General features: G+C 45.4%; 1 protein-coding gene across 1 annotated transcript; it reads right to left on the reverse strand.

Moving 5' to 3' along the window:
- Nucleotides 1-8694: 8694 nt before the first annotated feature.
- On the reverse strand, nucleotides 8695-13684 carry LOC147419730 (uncharacterized). The gene is made up of 13 exons (XM_086506358.1): nucleotides 13396-13684; nucleotides 12728-13272; nucleotides 12590-12634; nucleotides 12401-12457; nucleotides 12191-12308; nucleotides 12025-12120; nucleotides 11137-11177; nucleotides 11056-11060; nucleotides 10888-10961; nucleotides 10475-10696; nucleotides 10379-10391; nucleotides 9465-10292; nucleotides 8695-9378 (listed from the first exon to the last, which is right to left on the reverse strand). Exons 1-13 carry the CDS (start codon nucleotides 13654-13656, stop codon nucleotides 9023-9025), a joined length of 2661 nt encoding a protein of 886 aa, XP_086362484.1. The 5' UTR covers nucleotides 13657-13684; the 3' UTR covers nucleotides 8695-9022.
- Nucleotides 13685-16938: the final 3254 nt, after the last annotated feature.

Here is a 16938-nt window from a genome sequence, read left to right on the forward strand (position 1 = left end):
AATGAGTACCATTGTCACTCACAATCTCAAAGGGACAACCAAATCTTGTAACAATGTTCTCAAAGAGAAACTTGGCAGTTGACCTTGCATCGGCCTTACGTGTCGCCCTAGCTTCCGTCCACTTTGTCACATAGTCAGTGGCAACAATAATATATCGAGATTGAGTGCTACGAGCTGCCGGACTAATTGGGCCTACAAAGTCTAAACCCCATTTTTCAAATGGTTAAGTCACTTTAACAGGATGTAAGGACATCCTATCCTTTTGTTGTGTGATCTTGTAACGTTGGCATTCATCACATCCTTTTGCAAAAAATGATGCATCCTTAAATAAGGTTGGCCACCAATAGCCTGATTGCAAGACTTTTCTAACTATTAGTTCCCCTGAGAAATGTCCTCCGGCTATACCCATGTGGGCTTCTTGCAGTATGTATAAAATACTCATCCCCACGGGCACAACGCCTAAGAATATCATCCTTCCCTAGCCTGTAGAGAGTCCCTGCAATGAGAGAGTAAAGTTCACATTCTTTTAACAGTTTTCGAGCTATGTCCTTACGAAGCTCTTTGGGTGGAAAACCATTTACTAGAAAGTTCACAATCTTCTCACTCCATTCAAGTATGGTTTCGACTAGGAATAGAGAAGTATCAGGCAATTCATCATCGACTCCAGTAGGGGCTTCACCATTGGGTATGCGAAACAAATGATCAACCATGACATGTCTTTTACCAGGTCTCACCACAATGGTAAAATCAAACTCGAGGAGAATTAACAACCATCGTGTAATTCTTCCCGTGGAACAAGGTTTATTTACTAGATACAACAAGGCTTGATGATCAACATAGAACACAAACTTGTTGGCCAGAAGGTAGTAGCGAAATTTCTTCACTGCATAAATCATACCTAAACCTTTTCGCTCTATAGTGGTGTAGTTTCTTTCGGCATCATTCAACTGACGACTTGCAAAGCTAATGGGGTAGTCCAGTTTATGTTCTCCTGGTTGAGCTAGAACACACCCAATAGCAAAGTTCGATGCATCAATATGCACATGAAAAATTACATTCCAATCGAACACTCGTAGAATAGGAGCGCTAGTCAAGGTCTTTTTCAATGACTCATAAGCATGGTCACACTCCGTAGTCCATTGGAACTCAATAAGAAGCTTGTACAAAGGACGAGCTATCTCGGCAATGTTTAAAATAAACCGTCGGTAATAACCAACATGGCCCATGAACCTTTGAACTCCTTTATAGTTTGTAGGTGGTGGCAATTCAGCAATGGCTTTAATTTTGTTCTCATCTGTGGAAATCCCATTTTTGGACACTATATGCCCTAAAATGACTCCATGTTTAACCCAAAATTGACATTTGAAAAGGTTTAAGGAGATACAATACAATCTACACTTCTCAAACACTTTTCGTAAGCATGATAGATGTTCTTTCCAAGAGGAGTAAACACAAAGGTCATCTAAGAAAGCTTCACAAAACTCCCTCAAATATTCTCTAAAAGCAGTGTTTATTAATCTTTGAAAGATAGCCGGGGCATTGGTTAAGCCAAAAGCCATAACACGAAATGCGAACACTCCAAATTCGGTTATAAAGGTTGTTTTAGCTTGGTCCTCCAACGCAATTGTGATTTGATTGTAGCCAAAGTACCCATCTAAAAAGCTATAAGCTTCCTTCCCTGCAACTCTTTCAAGCACATGTTCTGAATATGGCAAGGGGTAATGCTCCCTCCTAGTGGCGGCATTGACCTTCTTGAGATCCACGCGCACTCTGAGTTTCCCATTCTTCTTTGACACAATCACTATTGGAGACACCCATTCTGAGTGTTCAATAAGGTATATGAATCCACATTCCACAAGCTTTTCAATCTCTTCTTGAACGATCTTTGCATATTTAGGATTCATTGGGTAGGGTCGTTGCTGAATTGGTTTAGCCATGCTATTCATAGGGATTGTGTGTTGCACCACGGAAGGTAGAACACCTTTCATATCATGATAAGTCCAGGCAAATATATCCCTGAATTCCTTGAGAAGTTCTTTAAGTACACATTCCTCAGTCGCTGTCAGATCTTGGGCAATAAAGACAAGTTTAGACTCTTCTCCTGGGTCGGCTAACTCTATTTCCTTAACTATCGTTGGACCATCATAGACTCCATTGCTACCATCGATAGGTTTTCTTTGAGCCTTTGTATACACAACCTTACGTTCCTCTGTGATATAGGATTTGAAATGTTCAGGTGTAGGGTGTAAGTCTGTGGGGTCCTGTTGTTCTATGGACTGTGTTTTAACTTCCGATTCCTTTTGTTGTTGAGCTAACGCTCGATTTTGTCGTCTCCTTACGGTATGGCTCAACTTTGGCTTATCTGTAGCCTCTAGTTGTGCGATGTCAATGGGTTGTGGACTACACCACATAATGCTTTAAAGGTATTCACCCCAGTTATCTACCAACTTTCGATGAGCATCACATGCCCCTATATAATTAAGCCATTCTACGATAGATTTCTTTTCATTTATCCTAGCACGCACATTTTCTCGATATTGTCGCCTCTTATATCTCTTACTCTTCTTGTTTAATTCTCGATTACGGTCGATTTCTAGTGAAGACTCACTAGATGAATCACTACTTGTGTCTTCTGCTCCCTTGGATAGATTATCATCTAGGTTACCACTGGGCCCTGAATGGTTTGTCCCCACATTTGCACTAAGATTTAACTCAGATTCTTTGTCCTCAAAGAAAATTTCAACAGATGATTCTGACCCCAAATCGTGTGGGCTATAGTCTTGTGAGGCGCTACTGGTTTCAATGCCAGTGAAACTTTCATCTTGTAGATCATCAGAAGCTATATGCATTGCTTCTAGCATGTTTAAGGGTATAAGTGGTGGTATTTCATCCCCCTCAGGTGTTACCCAGGTCGTCCCCCTATTTCCCAAGTGTCTATGGTTGCTGCTAGGTGGACCCAATCCACATTGTCCGACTCAGTCATCCCAGGTAGTTCATCCATATAAGGAGAATCTTCCCCAAAATCAGTGTCCGCTTTACACGTGTAACAATACTACAAAGGGGCCGAGTGAACTGTGGTGTCAGATCTATGATCGATTATAAACCTGTTTCCTAGAGGATGTGCTCGACCCGTCACAAGATCCACTTGAATGACAGAATCTTGGAACTACAAGTAGACATGGTTTTTCGACCAGTCATGCACCATTTTTGCTTCCCTCATGAAAGGACGTCCTAAGATCATCTCCGATGCCATAGTGTGTTTGGAGAAATCCATAACAATAAAGGTAATCCTTATTTTATGTCCAAAGACCTTGATCTTGAGATCTTCTAGCATCCCAATAAGTTTAACAATAGACCCATTGGCCATCTTCACTATGATGGTTGTGGTCGCAAGGTGAGGTCTTTCCATAGTTTCCCAGCAATTTTTAGTCACAATGCTAATCCGAGCGCCACCATCAAGGATTCCCTTCACAGTTAATCCCTTAGTAGTGATTGGTATAGTCGCATTAGATTCATCACCATCAAAGTATTGTCCCAACTTGTTAACAGGTATTTCTATAACAAGGTTCTCATCTAGGTTCGGTTGTGGATCTATGTATTCCTCCTCTATTGGCATCTCCCCAGCTCCATCCATCTGTGCAAATTGTGGTAGCCCAAACTTCAGTTCTCCATTGAGGAAGGCTCGAAGGGCTGAGACTAGCTCGGGGTCTTTATATAGTTTGGACATGATGGTGGTTCTAACTTCCGAAGACATGAAATCCATCAATTTGGCAATGTTTAACAGCACCTTTTGGCCTTGAGTCCCTTGACGTGGGGAAGATGGGATCTCCATTTCTTCGATAGGATCAGGTAGTCCCTCTGTAAACATTCTTTCCATCAAGAAGTGAGTACGCCCACTGTCCCATGACTTTAAGTCACTTTCTTCTTCGATGACACTAGGTATGTCCAAGGGTCTATGGACTTGGTGAGGTTGTTGTTGCGTAGGGAACACGGTGTCTGTAATCTGGATCTTCCTAGATGCAGGTTCTAGATCCCTTTGGGTATCTTCTACCAAACTCCTTAAATGCTTGACTCGCGCAATCTCCTCTGTAGGTTTGGGTAAGTTCCTATCTTCTTTTTGGATCCTGGCCATTGTGGCTCATGAAAATCTTCCTTGTTGGTTTCTATGTTGGTGGTCGTTTTGGTCTCCATGGTTTCACTTGAATCAGAATCTTCTTCAGCATCGTTCATATATACGGGGTCATCACCAGTCCCTATGTTGGTCTTTGAACTGGGGTTTGATTTCGCTGCTTTTTGCGATCTCTTTCTTCATGTTTTCTTCTTTTTTTGAGATTGGGAAATTGATGTTGTGTCTCTTTCCTCAAGAATATAATTTTGTTTTTGGAGCATCGATCGTGTGAGTACGTTTACTGGTACCACGAGTGTACTCGGTGATGGCTCCTCGGTAACTTCAATCAAGTTTAATGGCGTGATCTTCGGTGCATTTGGATTATTTGGACATTGGGCAATCAAATGATCTATGCCACATCGATTACACATGAGTATCGGCATTGTAGACGTGCTCGCTTGATTGGTTTGCATTAGTGTGGCGTTCTTTTGTAGCCTAATAGGACACTCGGCTACACGATGTGGACCTCCACACTCATAGCATTGAAGAGGTGGTCTCTTAGCGGTGTAATTGATATTTTGGCCTCTTGCCACAAGAGCAGCTACTTGATATACAGGTTTGACTTGTCCCCAATAGTCCTCCATGTAGTATTGTGGACTTTCTTCAAGCCCATCCATCCCATAGGCGATATTAGGATCTATAACTTCCTCATAGCCTTCCAAACAACAAATAGATGACTCACAGCCCACTTGATTCACAGAAGTGATTCTCGGATGTGGTGGTTGCGGTCCTAGCACTGGAGGTGGTAAGGGTGTTGTTTGAACAACATTTTGGGCCCTAGGGACCATATGTTGTGCTGTTTGTTCAAGAGGTGGGGCCGGCATCAAGGCAGGCACTCGAGGTGTGTCTGTCCATGCTAAGGTTGGTCTATTGGCCATCGCACGCTTAAATACTATGCAATCCTTAGCTTGATGACCATACCTCCCACATGCATTGCAGTTCCCATTGAATTTTACTCTAAAAGTAGGGCATTCACTGGTACTATGCGGTCCATAGCATACTAAGCACCATTGCTGCTCCCTTCTTGGATACATATGATTGTTTTGCGGAGCACGATTGTCTCTAAGACTCTCTTGAATAGCCTTGGTGAGATCTGCTAAAGTCATCTCAGATATCCTTGGCTCCTTAGCAATAGGCTTTAGGGTCATTGGCTGATGCTCTGATGCTTGCGAGCTAATAGATTTAGTCTCAACAGACACTCTTTCTCCTTGAATCATTAAATTATCCTCCAATTGGATCGCATTGGTGGTGATTGCTTCCCAAGTGGTGATACCTCTAATGACTAGGCCATTGTAGATATCCTCATGTCGTAACCCCCTAATGAATCTATCAAGCAATTGGTTATTGTTGAAGCCCTCATTTGGATTACAACGAGAATTCAAATGCTTAAAGCGACTTATAAAGTCTCTCACCGACTCCTTCCTCTCGTTGGGCTTTCTGGAGCTGAGAGGCTACACCCCAAAGCACTCCCTCTTGTATGTATTCTTTTAAGAACAGTCTCCTAAGAGTAGGGTAAATCGTTTTTTCTTCCACCCTTAGGGTTCTATACCAATCCTCAGCCTTTCCACTTAAGGTTAGGCTTAAAGCATTGCTCTTATGTACGTCATTGTGTTCTCCTAGAGAATCGCATATTTGTTCAAACACTTCGATATGCTTTCTTACATCCCCGTCTCCACTAAATTTTTGTGTGAGCTTGGCTATTTGTACTGCCTTACTTCTAGGCTCTCTATCAGGCGTGTTACGCATATTCTCAGCTATAGATCGACCAATAGCTTGAGAAAATGTTGCCAAGTCACCTAAGTGAGCAGGTACCGTAGGTGAAGGCGCTCCAGAGACTACATGTGGAGTAGGCATTGGCATTGGGCTTGGCGAATAGGAAGCCCTTGGGTTCCACGTTGGGTACGATGTTGTGCCATGTGGTGGTCCATAGTTCATATGAGTGGCCCTAGGCAAGCAGACGTCGGATGTGACATGCTAATGCTAGCCGGTATAGTCCCATGGAAATGAGAACTTGTGTTTTGTGGTTGTGGAGCATAGGTAGTTGAAACAATGGGAGGGGTAGGGACTACATGAGTGTGATGACCCATAGGTGTATACGATTGGTACACACTTGTAGGTACTGTTGCAGGCATTGAGCTACCATGTAGTGATGCTTTACTAACAAATGAGGTCCATGGCATGTTTCTCGGCATGCCCATCATTGCGGTAGGCATGGTAGCCGTGGTGTCATCAAGGGAAAGATGAGCTAGACTTGGAAAAGTAAAGCTATCACTTGTGGGCTCAGATTGCATTGAGACCCCCGGCGAAACAACATATGGGGGATCGATGGGACTCACTGGGGGAGTCTCCATTTGTGACAGAGTGGGTTGTTTCCCTTTGCTCGTGTCTAAAAATCGCATAGGACCCGTCGAAGGTATGTTCATTCCTCGATTTTGCCTCTCAAACTGGATAATTTTATGGATGACATCGCAGATCATGTGTTGTTCCTCTAAACTAGTGGCACTAGATGTGGATTGTACAACTTCTAACCAACCCACATGGTATGTGTAGCACATGTATAGGTCGGTCAAAGTCTCCGTGTGTAGGTCATATTCCCAATTTTCATTGAGAAATACCCCGTCCAAACTTGGTGTACTGGAGGGTTGCCGTGAGGTGGATGCAATGTTGCTTCCCATGTTTTGACTTTTAGTCACCGCTACCTTAGAGGCGACTTTGGAAGGTGGTAGCTCGGTAGGGCCCTCATTAAATAAGGTAGGTAAAATGTCCACGTGGACACTCTAAGAGAGTGTGGGGTCTACAGGAGATGTGAATGGTGATTCTACTTCTCCACCCCCTTCGTTTACTTCACTAGCCGTAGGTTCAGAGCGCACAGCTCTACTAAAAGTTTCCATCAAACGGCTAAGAACACTAGTTCCATGTTATTGGGCCCAGCTAGGTATGGTTTCATTTGTTCCCCCGGGGCTTTGTGTAAGATGCTCTTCCATAATATCGTAGGCAGAGGAAGAGTCGTTAGCCGCTATATTTGAGTCTTGGGTTGCAGTACCTTGGGTCCCCACCGAGGGCGTAGACCCAAACGTGGAAGGATAGTGAGTACCCCCGTAAATCGAAGCACTAGCTAGTTGTTTGGACTCTAGCACACGACCAGAGCGTAGATACATGTGCTTTAGGCGCCCTACAAGTGTCGGCAAGTACCCTCAAAGGTTACTTGCTTTGTTTTGTGGGTGTTTTGCACCTCGTTTTTTACTTGATTTTTTCTTGTTTTTGATGTTTTTAGAGGTTCAAAAAACGGATTGGAACGTGCGATAGCTCGAAACGAACGTATCGCTTAGGAGATCTAGGCGCAGTTTATAGAACACTGTTTGACTATCAGAAGCTCCCAAAGTCCCTAAAACATTCAATTTCTCCTAGTTTCTACTTGGACACATGGCTTAAAATAGAAAGTTGAAGGGTGACTTGTGGAGGGAAAGGTGAAGGCTTTGCCCACAGGCTCTCCTTTCACTTGAGCACTAGCCTGTATATAGTGAATAGCATTTACCTTATATCATAAGACCAAGCCCAAGCTCAAGCTCAAGCTCAAGCTCAAGCTCAAGCTCAAGCTCAAGCTCAAGCTCAAGCTCATCAAATGATCCCGATCTATCTTTTTGGGACAAACTTACAACTAATTTCTTTTTTGTGGAAATAAATATTCCCCTCACAAGAGAGCCTTGCGCATGAGACCTTACCCAAAAAAAGATTTTTTTTATTTTTTTTTAAATTAACAATTGTTTTTTTCTTTCTTTTTTTTTCTTGAAGATAATGTTGACGGAAACGTGCTGATCTATGGGACGTGAAACTGCTGCGCACTGGACTGAACTATGTGCGGATAACAAGATCGTGCAAACCAGATCTGAGCCGTTCCAACTGTGCAAAACACAAACTGGACTAGATGTACCAAAAACGAATTGACTGTGCTGAGCTGAACTGTAAGCAAAAATCGAAATGTGCAAACTTGCTGTGAGCTCAAACAGAACTGTGTGAGCTGTAACAGAACTGTAATAGACTGTGCAAATAAACAAACCTTTCGTACACTAACCCACAACACAAAACTCTTGCAAATCTACACAAGATCTGCGCACACAGTCACCAAGCTTCTCTTTCTTCCTTCCAACTTAAGCTTAGTGACTCCACGAGGCAGCACAGAGTGCTTCCCGAAGCTTGGTGCAGGACAACTCCCCGACAGCGGCACCAAAAATGTACGGTCTGCCGCACGTGTCGGAGCTAGGGACTTGCCGAGCACCGTGTACGAGCCACGAAGGCTGCAAGCACACAACTAGCAGGCCTAGCAAGCTCACAGAGAGCAGGGGTGTGTCACCTCCTTGCGCTTGTCGCCGTGAAGGATTCCTTGCCGTGAAGAAGAGGGAGCCGCCGCCGTATTGCGCTCAATCGTCTCGCCGCCGCAGGTGCCGTCGCAATGCTCGATCACACACACACACACTCTCCCTCAAGCACACACACATGTGAGCACACAATGGAGATGGGGATGGAGATGGAGCAAGAGCACTTCTTCTATTGCACACTGAGAGAATGACTCAATTTTAGGTGTAGGTGACTTTTATATGAGCTCACCCCATTCACATTTGGGCGCCCATGCTTAGCCAACTAACCCTTGCGTGTTCCAGTTAGAGTGTGCCTCTCATCGGCAATCACTCTACCCTTTTCCTATTGGACCGACAAGCCCGGTGCCTGACTCTACTAAATAAATAATAAGGCGTCCGTCGTAGGTGATAGGGTGTCCGTGAGCCATGAGGGTTAACACTCTCTTTCTTTATTCTCCTCCTCTGAAGACAGAGGGTTGCAAGCCACACAGTCATAAATTCAGTCACCTTTGTAAGGGGGCAAGTGATACCAAGAGCCAGTCTCGCTGTTGTAGACAAGAGGACGATAGTAGGTCACTGATCCATCAACGTCATAGCATACACCTGTCATACAGATAAGACTTACATGAGGTTCAAATCTGAACGTCCTTCGATCCCATTGATAACCTCCGAGCCCTACAGACCAGGAGGTGTTCTTGGCACTTCTATCCAGTCCCCAGCAGGTGCAGAAGAAGTACCCAAGCAGCTGGACTTCGGCTGATGCTGCTGCTGCTGCTGAGCCAGCTAGATAAATGTCGTCAGTGCTAACAAAGCGAGAGTTGTCTGTGCTAAGAATGGCAGCAAGGAGAATGCGATCTTGTCAAAATGATTTGGCCATCCACATACCTATTTAATAATGGGAGCGGAGGCACTCTCACTTGACACCAATCACCACGTTTTACACTGTAGGCCAAAAATCTGAGGTCGTCTAGTACATCGGAAAACTACCTGCACGAACTCAAAAAAAACCATTTGATCTGCCTGCTTTAGGTCCACTGCAGTAGCAAACCTGACACCTCGCTGATCATCACAAACAGCAGCCCTCCCTACGGTCCAGGACCTGCTGCTGGAGTCGTAGAATTCCAAGTTTCCATTCCATTGCTCATGACGGAAGAGACGATAATGATTAGCAGGGAGAGACTGTAATGAGATGTGAAAAGGGAAAGGAAACCAGCTCTTGAGGCGAGCAGCACACTTGGGATTAGGCGGCAAGCGCATGGACAACCCAGTGACTGGGTTGAGCACCATCAGGTAGTATGCCGTGGAATCATGGATGCACTCATAATATTCCGTCTCCGGCTCTTTGAGAGGGCTGCAAAGAAAGCACATTATCCCTGAAGCATTGCTTCTGACCCTGAGCCCAACTAGGCAGTGGCACTCATGGTTCCGGGGGCCATTTGCGACCTGCGAGCAGAACATGCCCCCCAGATCAGCCAGAGTATTTTGGGAGCATTTACTCCCTAACAGAGATGAGAACGAGAGCCAGGCGCTCGAGCTGGTGTCAAACGCAATAAGCTCCTGTTCCCAGGGTGAAGATTCTGGCAATGGTCTCCTGGCCATTACCAGCCAGGAGCCACTGTGCTTGGGGAACCAAAATCTCCCGAATTCTGGAACAGTGTTCCAAGCCTTGCACACGGCTCGAAACTGGAGGACATTGCGCAGGGGTAATAGGGCCATAACACACCACTGCCAGTCCGGGCCATGAGGGAACTCCATCCCTCGTCTTGCTCCTGGACCAGTCCTTCTGCTCTTGATCCTGCCTCCTCTGCTTCTTCTCCTCCTCATCAAAGCCCGGGCGGCGGCCAAGGGTGCTTACCTTCCTCACCAATCTGCACGCTTGATCGGATGTCTTCTAGGCTGTCCTAGTCAAAGAAAAGACCCTACCTTCAGAGCACAGTCGGAGGGAGCATACCTTTATCACCGATGATGCTCTGCAAGACGGCATCTTTTGCCTCTTCTTCTGGGTCTGGGCTGCTAGTGTGGAAGAGGCCTTGCCTTTGAAGGATCTGCAGGACCCTGCAGTGCAAGTTGGCACCTTCCCCCCCTCCCACCCACCCCCCAAAACACACACACACCCTGCTTCCTCTCCTGAGTCCTCCCTCTTTTCGGCTGTGAACATCCAAACGCTCTCGATCTGCAACCGACAAAGAAAAGTAGCAAGAGGAAGCATAAATCATAACTAGCCATAAAGAATCTACTAAGACAAACCCAATGATATGCATGACATAAGCACAAAAAGTTAAATAACTCATCAGACTTGAAGCATTCTCATTCTCTGCTTTGTTCACATCTCCACAAATCTCCTTATTCAGAATTCTACTTCACCTTCTGTACACAACTGCACTTGCGACCTTTCTTGACACAACTTGCAATCCTTGCCACCTCCTCGTTGTTTATCTCTATACGACACAAAATGAAGATCTGGCAGTAAGAACGACGGATACAAAGCACTCTTTTCTGTTTTGTCACACAAATCCCCTTATTTTACTTCACCTTCTCTACAAGTTGGTTGCACTTGCGACCTTTCTTGACATAACTTGCACTCCTCGCCTCCTCCACACCATCTCTGTTCACCTCTTTGAGACACTTAGGATCTTGCTTTGCCCAACAGATATCTGCACAAACTAAGCAGACTAATGCATCTATACTTGTTCGGTGTGAGCCCATAATTGCTCCTTCCCAAATCCTAGTCTTTCATGTCTTCTTTTGCCAACACAACATGCACAACCATACACTCAAATACTATCTCATCGTCCTCAGCAACGCATATCAAAATTCTAGCCCACTACAAATTCTCACAAGCTCTCACACTACCATTTGGAGTACTCAGTAGCTTAAGTGGCTATGGAATCCTGCATGCCACACCAGAATTGAAATGGATTGTTAGAAAGTATTGCACACATAGCAGAGTTTCCCAGCTTTCGTTGGCTGCTCCGACATCAGACCCAACTCATCTCACCTTTTCCCACTCCTCGTGTAGAAAAAGCTGCAATTTCCACTGTAATATCCACCACATCAAATTAAGACCAGACTTTCCTTACTCCTAAAGACCGCCACTTAAAACATATCCAGTACCCAGACTAGTTAGTGCGCTCCCAATCATAGAGAATAACAACCTCCAGATAGTTAAGATCTGGCTGGAACACAATCCCCATTTTCCACTAACCCCTTTACTTGCAGCAGAATCATAGCCTTTCAGTACGCTGGGTAGGTCATAGGATAGTAAATGATGAAGGAGATCAATTTGGGCAAGTGTAAGAACTTGGTGTCAAAAAACACATAAAGCATACAACCCACATTAAAATTGTAAGCCAGCAACAATATTCCTTTAAGTTAAGTAAGAATATGAAACTTCCAGGTAAAACTGTCGTAACAAAAGTAGACCCTACTCTCTCTCTCTTTATTCTCCTCCTCTGAAGAAAGAGGGTTGCAAGCCACACACAGTCATAAATTCATAGTCACCTTTGTAAGGGGGCAGGTGATACCAAGAGCGAGTTTCGATGTTGTAGACAAGAGGATGATAGTAGGTCGCTGATCTATCACAGAAATAGCGTACACCTGTCATACAGATAAGACTCCCAAAGGATACGAGGTTCAAATCTGAAAATCCTTCCATCGGATTGATAACCTCCAAGCACTGCAGATGAGGAGGTGTTCTTGCCACTTCTACCCAGTCTCCAGCAGCAAGCAGCTGGACTTTGGATGCTGCTGCAACTCCCATATCACAAAGCCAGCTAGATAAACATCTGTGCTAACAAAGCGATAGTCATCTGTGCTAACAACGGCAGCGAGGAGAATGTGACCTTGGTGCCTCAAAATGATTTGGCCATCCACATACCTATGAAATAATGGGAGCGGAGGCACTCTCACTAGACACCAATCATCACGTTTTACACTGTAGACCAAAAATATGATGTCATCAATTACACGCGAAAACTGATCGCATGCCAGTAAAAAACCCATCAGATCTGCCTGTGGCAGTAGCAAACATGACATCTCGCTGATCACCAACAGGGGCCCTCCCTACAGTCCAGGACCTGCTGCTGGAATCGTAGAATTCCAAGTTTCCATTCTGATGAGGAAGAGACGGTAATGATTAGCAAGGAGAGACTGTAATGAGATCTGAAAAGGGAAAGGAAACCAGCTCTTGAGGCGAGCAGCACACTTGGGATTTGGCAGCAAGCGCATGGACGACCCAGTGACTGGGTTGAGCACCATCAGGTAGGATGCCGCGGAATCATGGATGCACTCATAATATTCCATCTGCGGCTCTTCGAGAGGGCTGCAAAGAAAGCACATTATCCCTAAAGCATTGCTTGTGACCCTGAGCCCGGCTAGGCAGCTGCACCCATGGTACCGGGAGCCATTTGCGACCTGCGAGCAGAACATACCCCCCAGATCAGCCAGAGTACTCTGGGAGCATTTACTCCCTATCAGGGATGAGAGCGAGAGCCAGGCGCTCAAGCTGGTATCAAACGCAATAAGCTCATGTTCCCAGGGTAAAGATTCTGGCGGTGGTCTCCTGGCCATTACCAGCCAGGAGCCACTGTACTTGGGGAACCAAAATTTCCCGAATTCTGGAGAAGAAAGCACAGTGTTCCAAGCCTTGCACACGGCTTGGAACTGGAGGACCCTGCGCAGGGGTAACAGGGCCATAACACGCCACTGCCAGTCCTCCATGAGGGAACTCCATCCCTCGTCTTGCTCCTTCTAGCAGGACACTTGTGCCCTCTCGCTGCCTTCTGTTTTCCTCCTCGTCCTGCTGCTCCTGATCTTGCCTCCTCTGCTTCTTCCTCTCCTCGTCAAAGCCAGGCGTCGGCCAGGGGTTCTTACCGTCCTCGCCAAACTGCACGCTTGATCGGATGTCTTCTGGGCTGTCCTAGAAGAAGAGGCCCTACCTTCAGAGCGGCGGCGGGAGCATACATTTATCACCGATGATCCTTTGCACGACGGCATCTTTTGCCTCTTCTTCTGGGTCTGGTCTAAGAGGCCCTGCCTTCGAAGGATCTGCAACACCCGGCAGTGCAAGTTGGCACCTTCCGCCTCTTCTGTTGTAGAAGAGGCCCAAGCATCGACGGATCTGCAAGATGGCATCTGTCATGTTGCTCACCCCCTCGGGACTATATGACTAGGGCATGGGGGCATGGGATCTATGGTGAGAGCATCGAGTGTCGTAGATCTTGTCGGCACCGCAAAAGTAATCTCGGGTATAAAAAGTAATTTCGGATATCCGAGATTATTTTTTATACCCGAGATTATTTTTGGTCACATTTGGTATAAGAGTAATCTCGGGTCCATACCATCACAATAAACACGCGGGTGCTCGTGGTTAGGGCATAGGAGTCGCAAAGCCTGGGAACTATTTAACACGGGCTTTGAGGGGGTGGGATCTACGGTGGGATGAAGGAGAGCCATAGATCGTGACAAAGTAATCTCGGGTGCGGCAAAGTGATCTCGGGTACCCGAGATTACAAAAAGTAATCTTAGGTACCCGAGATTACTTCGCGGCCGACCTTCGAACCCTTGACCTCACCTTTGCGACCCCCCCCCCCTCGGGACTATATGACACGGGCATGGGGGCATGGGATCTATGGTGAGAGCATCGAGCATCGTAGATCTTGTCAGCACCGCAAAAAGTAATCTTGGATATCCGAGATTACTTTTTATACGCGAGATTACTTTTGGTCACATTTGGTATAAGAGTAATCTCGGGCCCATACCATCACAATAAACACGCGGGTGCTCGTGGTTAGGGCATGGAAGTCGCAAAGGTGAGGTCAAGGGTTCAAAGGTCGGCCGCAAAGTAATCTCGGGTGCGAAGTAATTTCGGGTGCAAAGTAATCTCGGGTACCTGAGATTACTTTTTGTAATCTCGGGTACCCGAGATTACTTTGCCCACCCGAGATTACTTTGTCACGATCTATGGCTCTCCCCGCTTCCGATTAATGCATCCCCTGCCCCCCATCAAAAAGCTCACGCACACATACACACACACCCTGTGAAGTGAAACGCTCTCACTTCTGCAACCGACAAAGAAAAGCAACAAGAGGAAGCTAGGCGCTCCACATGCATCCGGACACCATATAGCGTTGCATTTACCTCCGTTAAAAGCTAAAGGAGAAAAAAAGAAGAGTTTCGCATTGACGGCTACGTCACACTGCAAACGCTGACAATAGTCAAATCAAATCAGAGTGAGACTCATGGAGTCTAGACTCGTTGTTTTGAAGCTCACGAAAAAATTAGCCAAGTTGCAGCTTTTAATTGTTGCAGACGAGCTGCTGGAGAAGATAGACGTTATCTTCAGCTCCTTGCTTCCTCTCCTCTTGAGTCCTCCCGAGTCCTCCCTCTTTATTGTGTTGACTAGTACGGCCGGTCGCCTTCGATGGCCTCTCTCTCTCCCCCTCTCTCCCTCTTTATCGCGTGCAAAGGGGCTTGTTTTTGTTTTGGACTTTAGCCTTCAGGTAGATTGCGACACGTGTAAAGGGCTCCCCCTTCTGCCATATTATGTTAGTAGATTGTGTAATAGAGAGAAAAGAAAAGGCATGCATGGAGATGGGTGCCGCTTGGTGTCATGCCATTAACTTAACAAAAGATAAAACTAGTTTTGCTTGGTTGGCCTCGAGAAAAACATACCTAGTGTTAGGGTGGGTTCACGAGGGCGGCGGCAGCACTCCCGTCACCATAATACTTCCGCATTGCTTGTTCACAAAGGCCGGCAGTAGCAAGGGTTAATAGCAGCAAGCATAGCAGCACCTAATTGGCTCGCACCTACGCCCACCAGGCTGACGACGAATAGACGTCCTTCCCGCCTGCTGGCTACTACAGGCGGAAGTCTACTTCTTCCGCGGGGGGGGGGGGGGGGGGGGGGGGGGGGGGGGGTTGCCAGTTCTGAAGGTGGGTCCGAAAATGTAGACGTCAAGCAGATCTAATGGTTGAGCGCCATGTACTCTCCATGCCCCGTTGCATTTGCTTGCCTCCGCCCCGTCTGAACCCAACCTTAATAGACACACATTGTGAATTTGAGGTAGTAGAGTGCAGTAGAAAACATTAAGGAGACCAAAATAAAAATTGCAAAATCACACTCTAATTTAGGCCAAACGCAATTTGAAATTAGAAGAAACACGTACGAATGTGGCAACAGGTGGAAAATGGGGTAGTAGAGGTGAGCATACAGCATCAGCTAGGGTGCAAATTGTTCAAATTACAATGTATTCAAAATTGAATGCATTTCGAAAGTAAGTCCCGTTGAAGTTATCAAAATGTATATAAATGCAATCACATTAAGCTGAAACGTGGAAGACAAGATGAGGAAGACGTTATCAGGATTTAGAAGATTTCATATTTTTCCTGTTTCTTTTAGATATGTATATTTTGTGCAATGCTGCGGGTGAGCTTGCAAGATGTTGTTTCCTATGGAGCTTGTGGTATTATACTTACAAATCATTGATTTTTCTATTATTCTTGCTACATGTAATGTTCTACAAGTGACGAGAGGTGCAAAAATGAAGTTTTTAACAAAAGGTTTGAAGCAGAGCACATCATTACACATCTTTGAAGGAGGGTTTCGAGTGTGCTCCCTCTTCCTTATATCATCGTTGTTAGTGATGCCTACATACTTGCGTCCATTCCTGATGCACGTGATGGAGAATATTGTGTATCTACTGTTCGATGCCTCTTGATGCCTGGGTTGTCCTGTTCGAGCAGCACTACATGGTTCTTGTTGTCATGTTCTGAATGGCAAGTCATGGCAGTTTGAGATGAAAAAAGAGAAATAAAAGAAAAAAGCATTACATGAAAGAGTACATGCAATTAAATTTGATTAACTCAAAAAAGAAGCTCATCTATAGGCTGGGCTTGGTTGTTAATGTAGGCATATGCGTCAAACTGTTTGAATTGATTATTGCAATGCGTAAAGCTCTTTGTCATGCTGCCATGTGACTTTTTGTGTTGTGATAGACGGTGTGTATTCTTTGCGCTCTTTCTTGAAGTTGGTCAAAATCTCGCTTGTGTCGTTGTTTGACATGTCCATTAGTTCTATGGGTTCAATATCGTAGGTGTACAAGAGCATTTCTAGAACATAGGGTCCGACTCTTGTCTTTGTCCGTAGAAGGCGATTTGCATCCTCTATAGTCATGTGCTCCTCGGGCACGTCAATATCTATGCCCAACTTTATGATGATCTCTTTTGTAAGGCATGTGCAAGTAAATTGTGTTGGTCCATTGGCATGTATCTATATGTGTAAAAAAGGAGTTTTGTGTGTTGATAAAACTGACATGTTGCTTGTCTGATTCCCACAGTCTTATTCTCCGCGGACTTGTTCGCATGCTTGTCCATAAATGCGCGCAATTCTGTGTAGTTCAGGAATCCCTTCATGTA

The sequence above is a fragment of the Adiantum capillus-veneris genome, chromosome 29, assembly GCF_014529385.1.
Source record: "Adiantum capillus-veneris isolate H3 chromosome 29, ASM1452938v2, whole genome shotgun sequence".
NCBI classification, from domain to species: domain Eukaryota; kingdom Viridiplantae; phylum Streptophyta; class Polypodiopsida; order Polypodiales; family Pteridaceae; genus Adiantum; species Adiantum capillus-veneris.

Excerpts from the sequence above, each read along its gene's own strand:
- LOC147419730 (XM_086506358.1), bottom strand. The coding sequence starts at position 13,656 with ATGCCATCTTGCAGATCCGTCGATGCTTGGGCCTCTTCTACAACAGAA. Across the intron at positions 12,458-12,589 it reads CCAGCAGCAGGTCCTGGACT|TGTAAAACGTGATGATTGGT; the intron begins GTAGGGAGGGCC and ends TTTGGTCTACAG. Across the intron at positions 12,121-12,190 it reads CTCATCTGCAGTGCTTGGAG|GTGTACGCTATTTCTGTGAT; the intron begins GTTATCAATCCG and ends TCTGTATGACAG.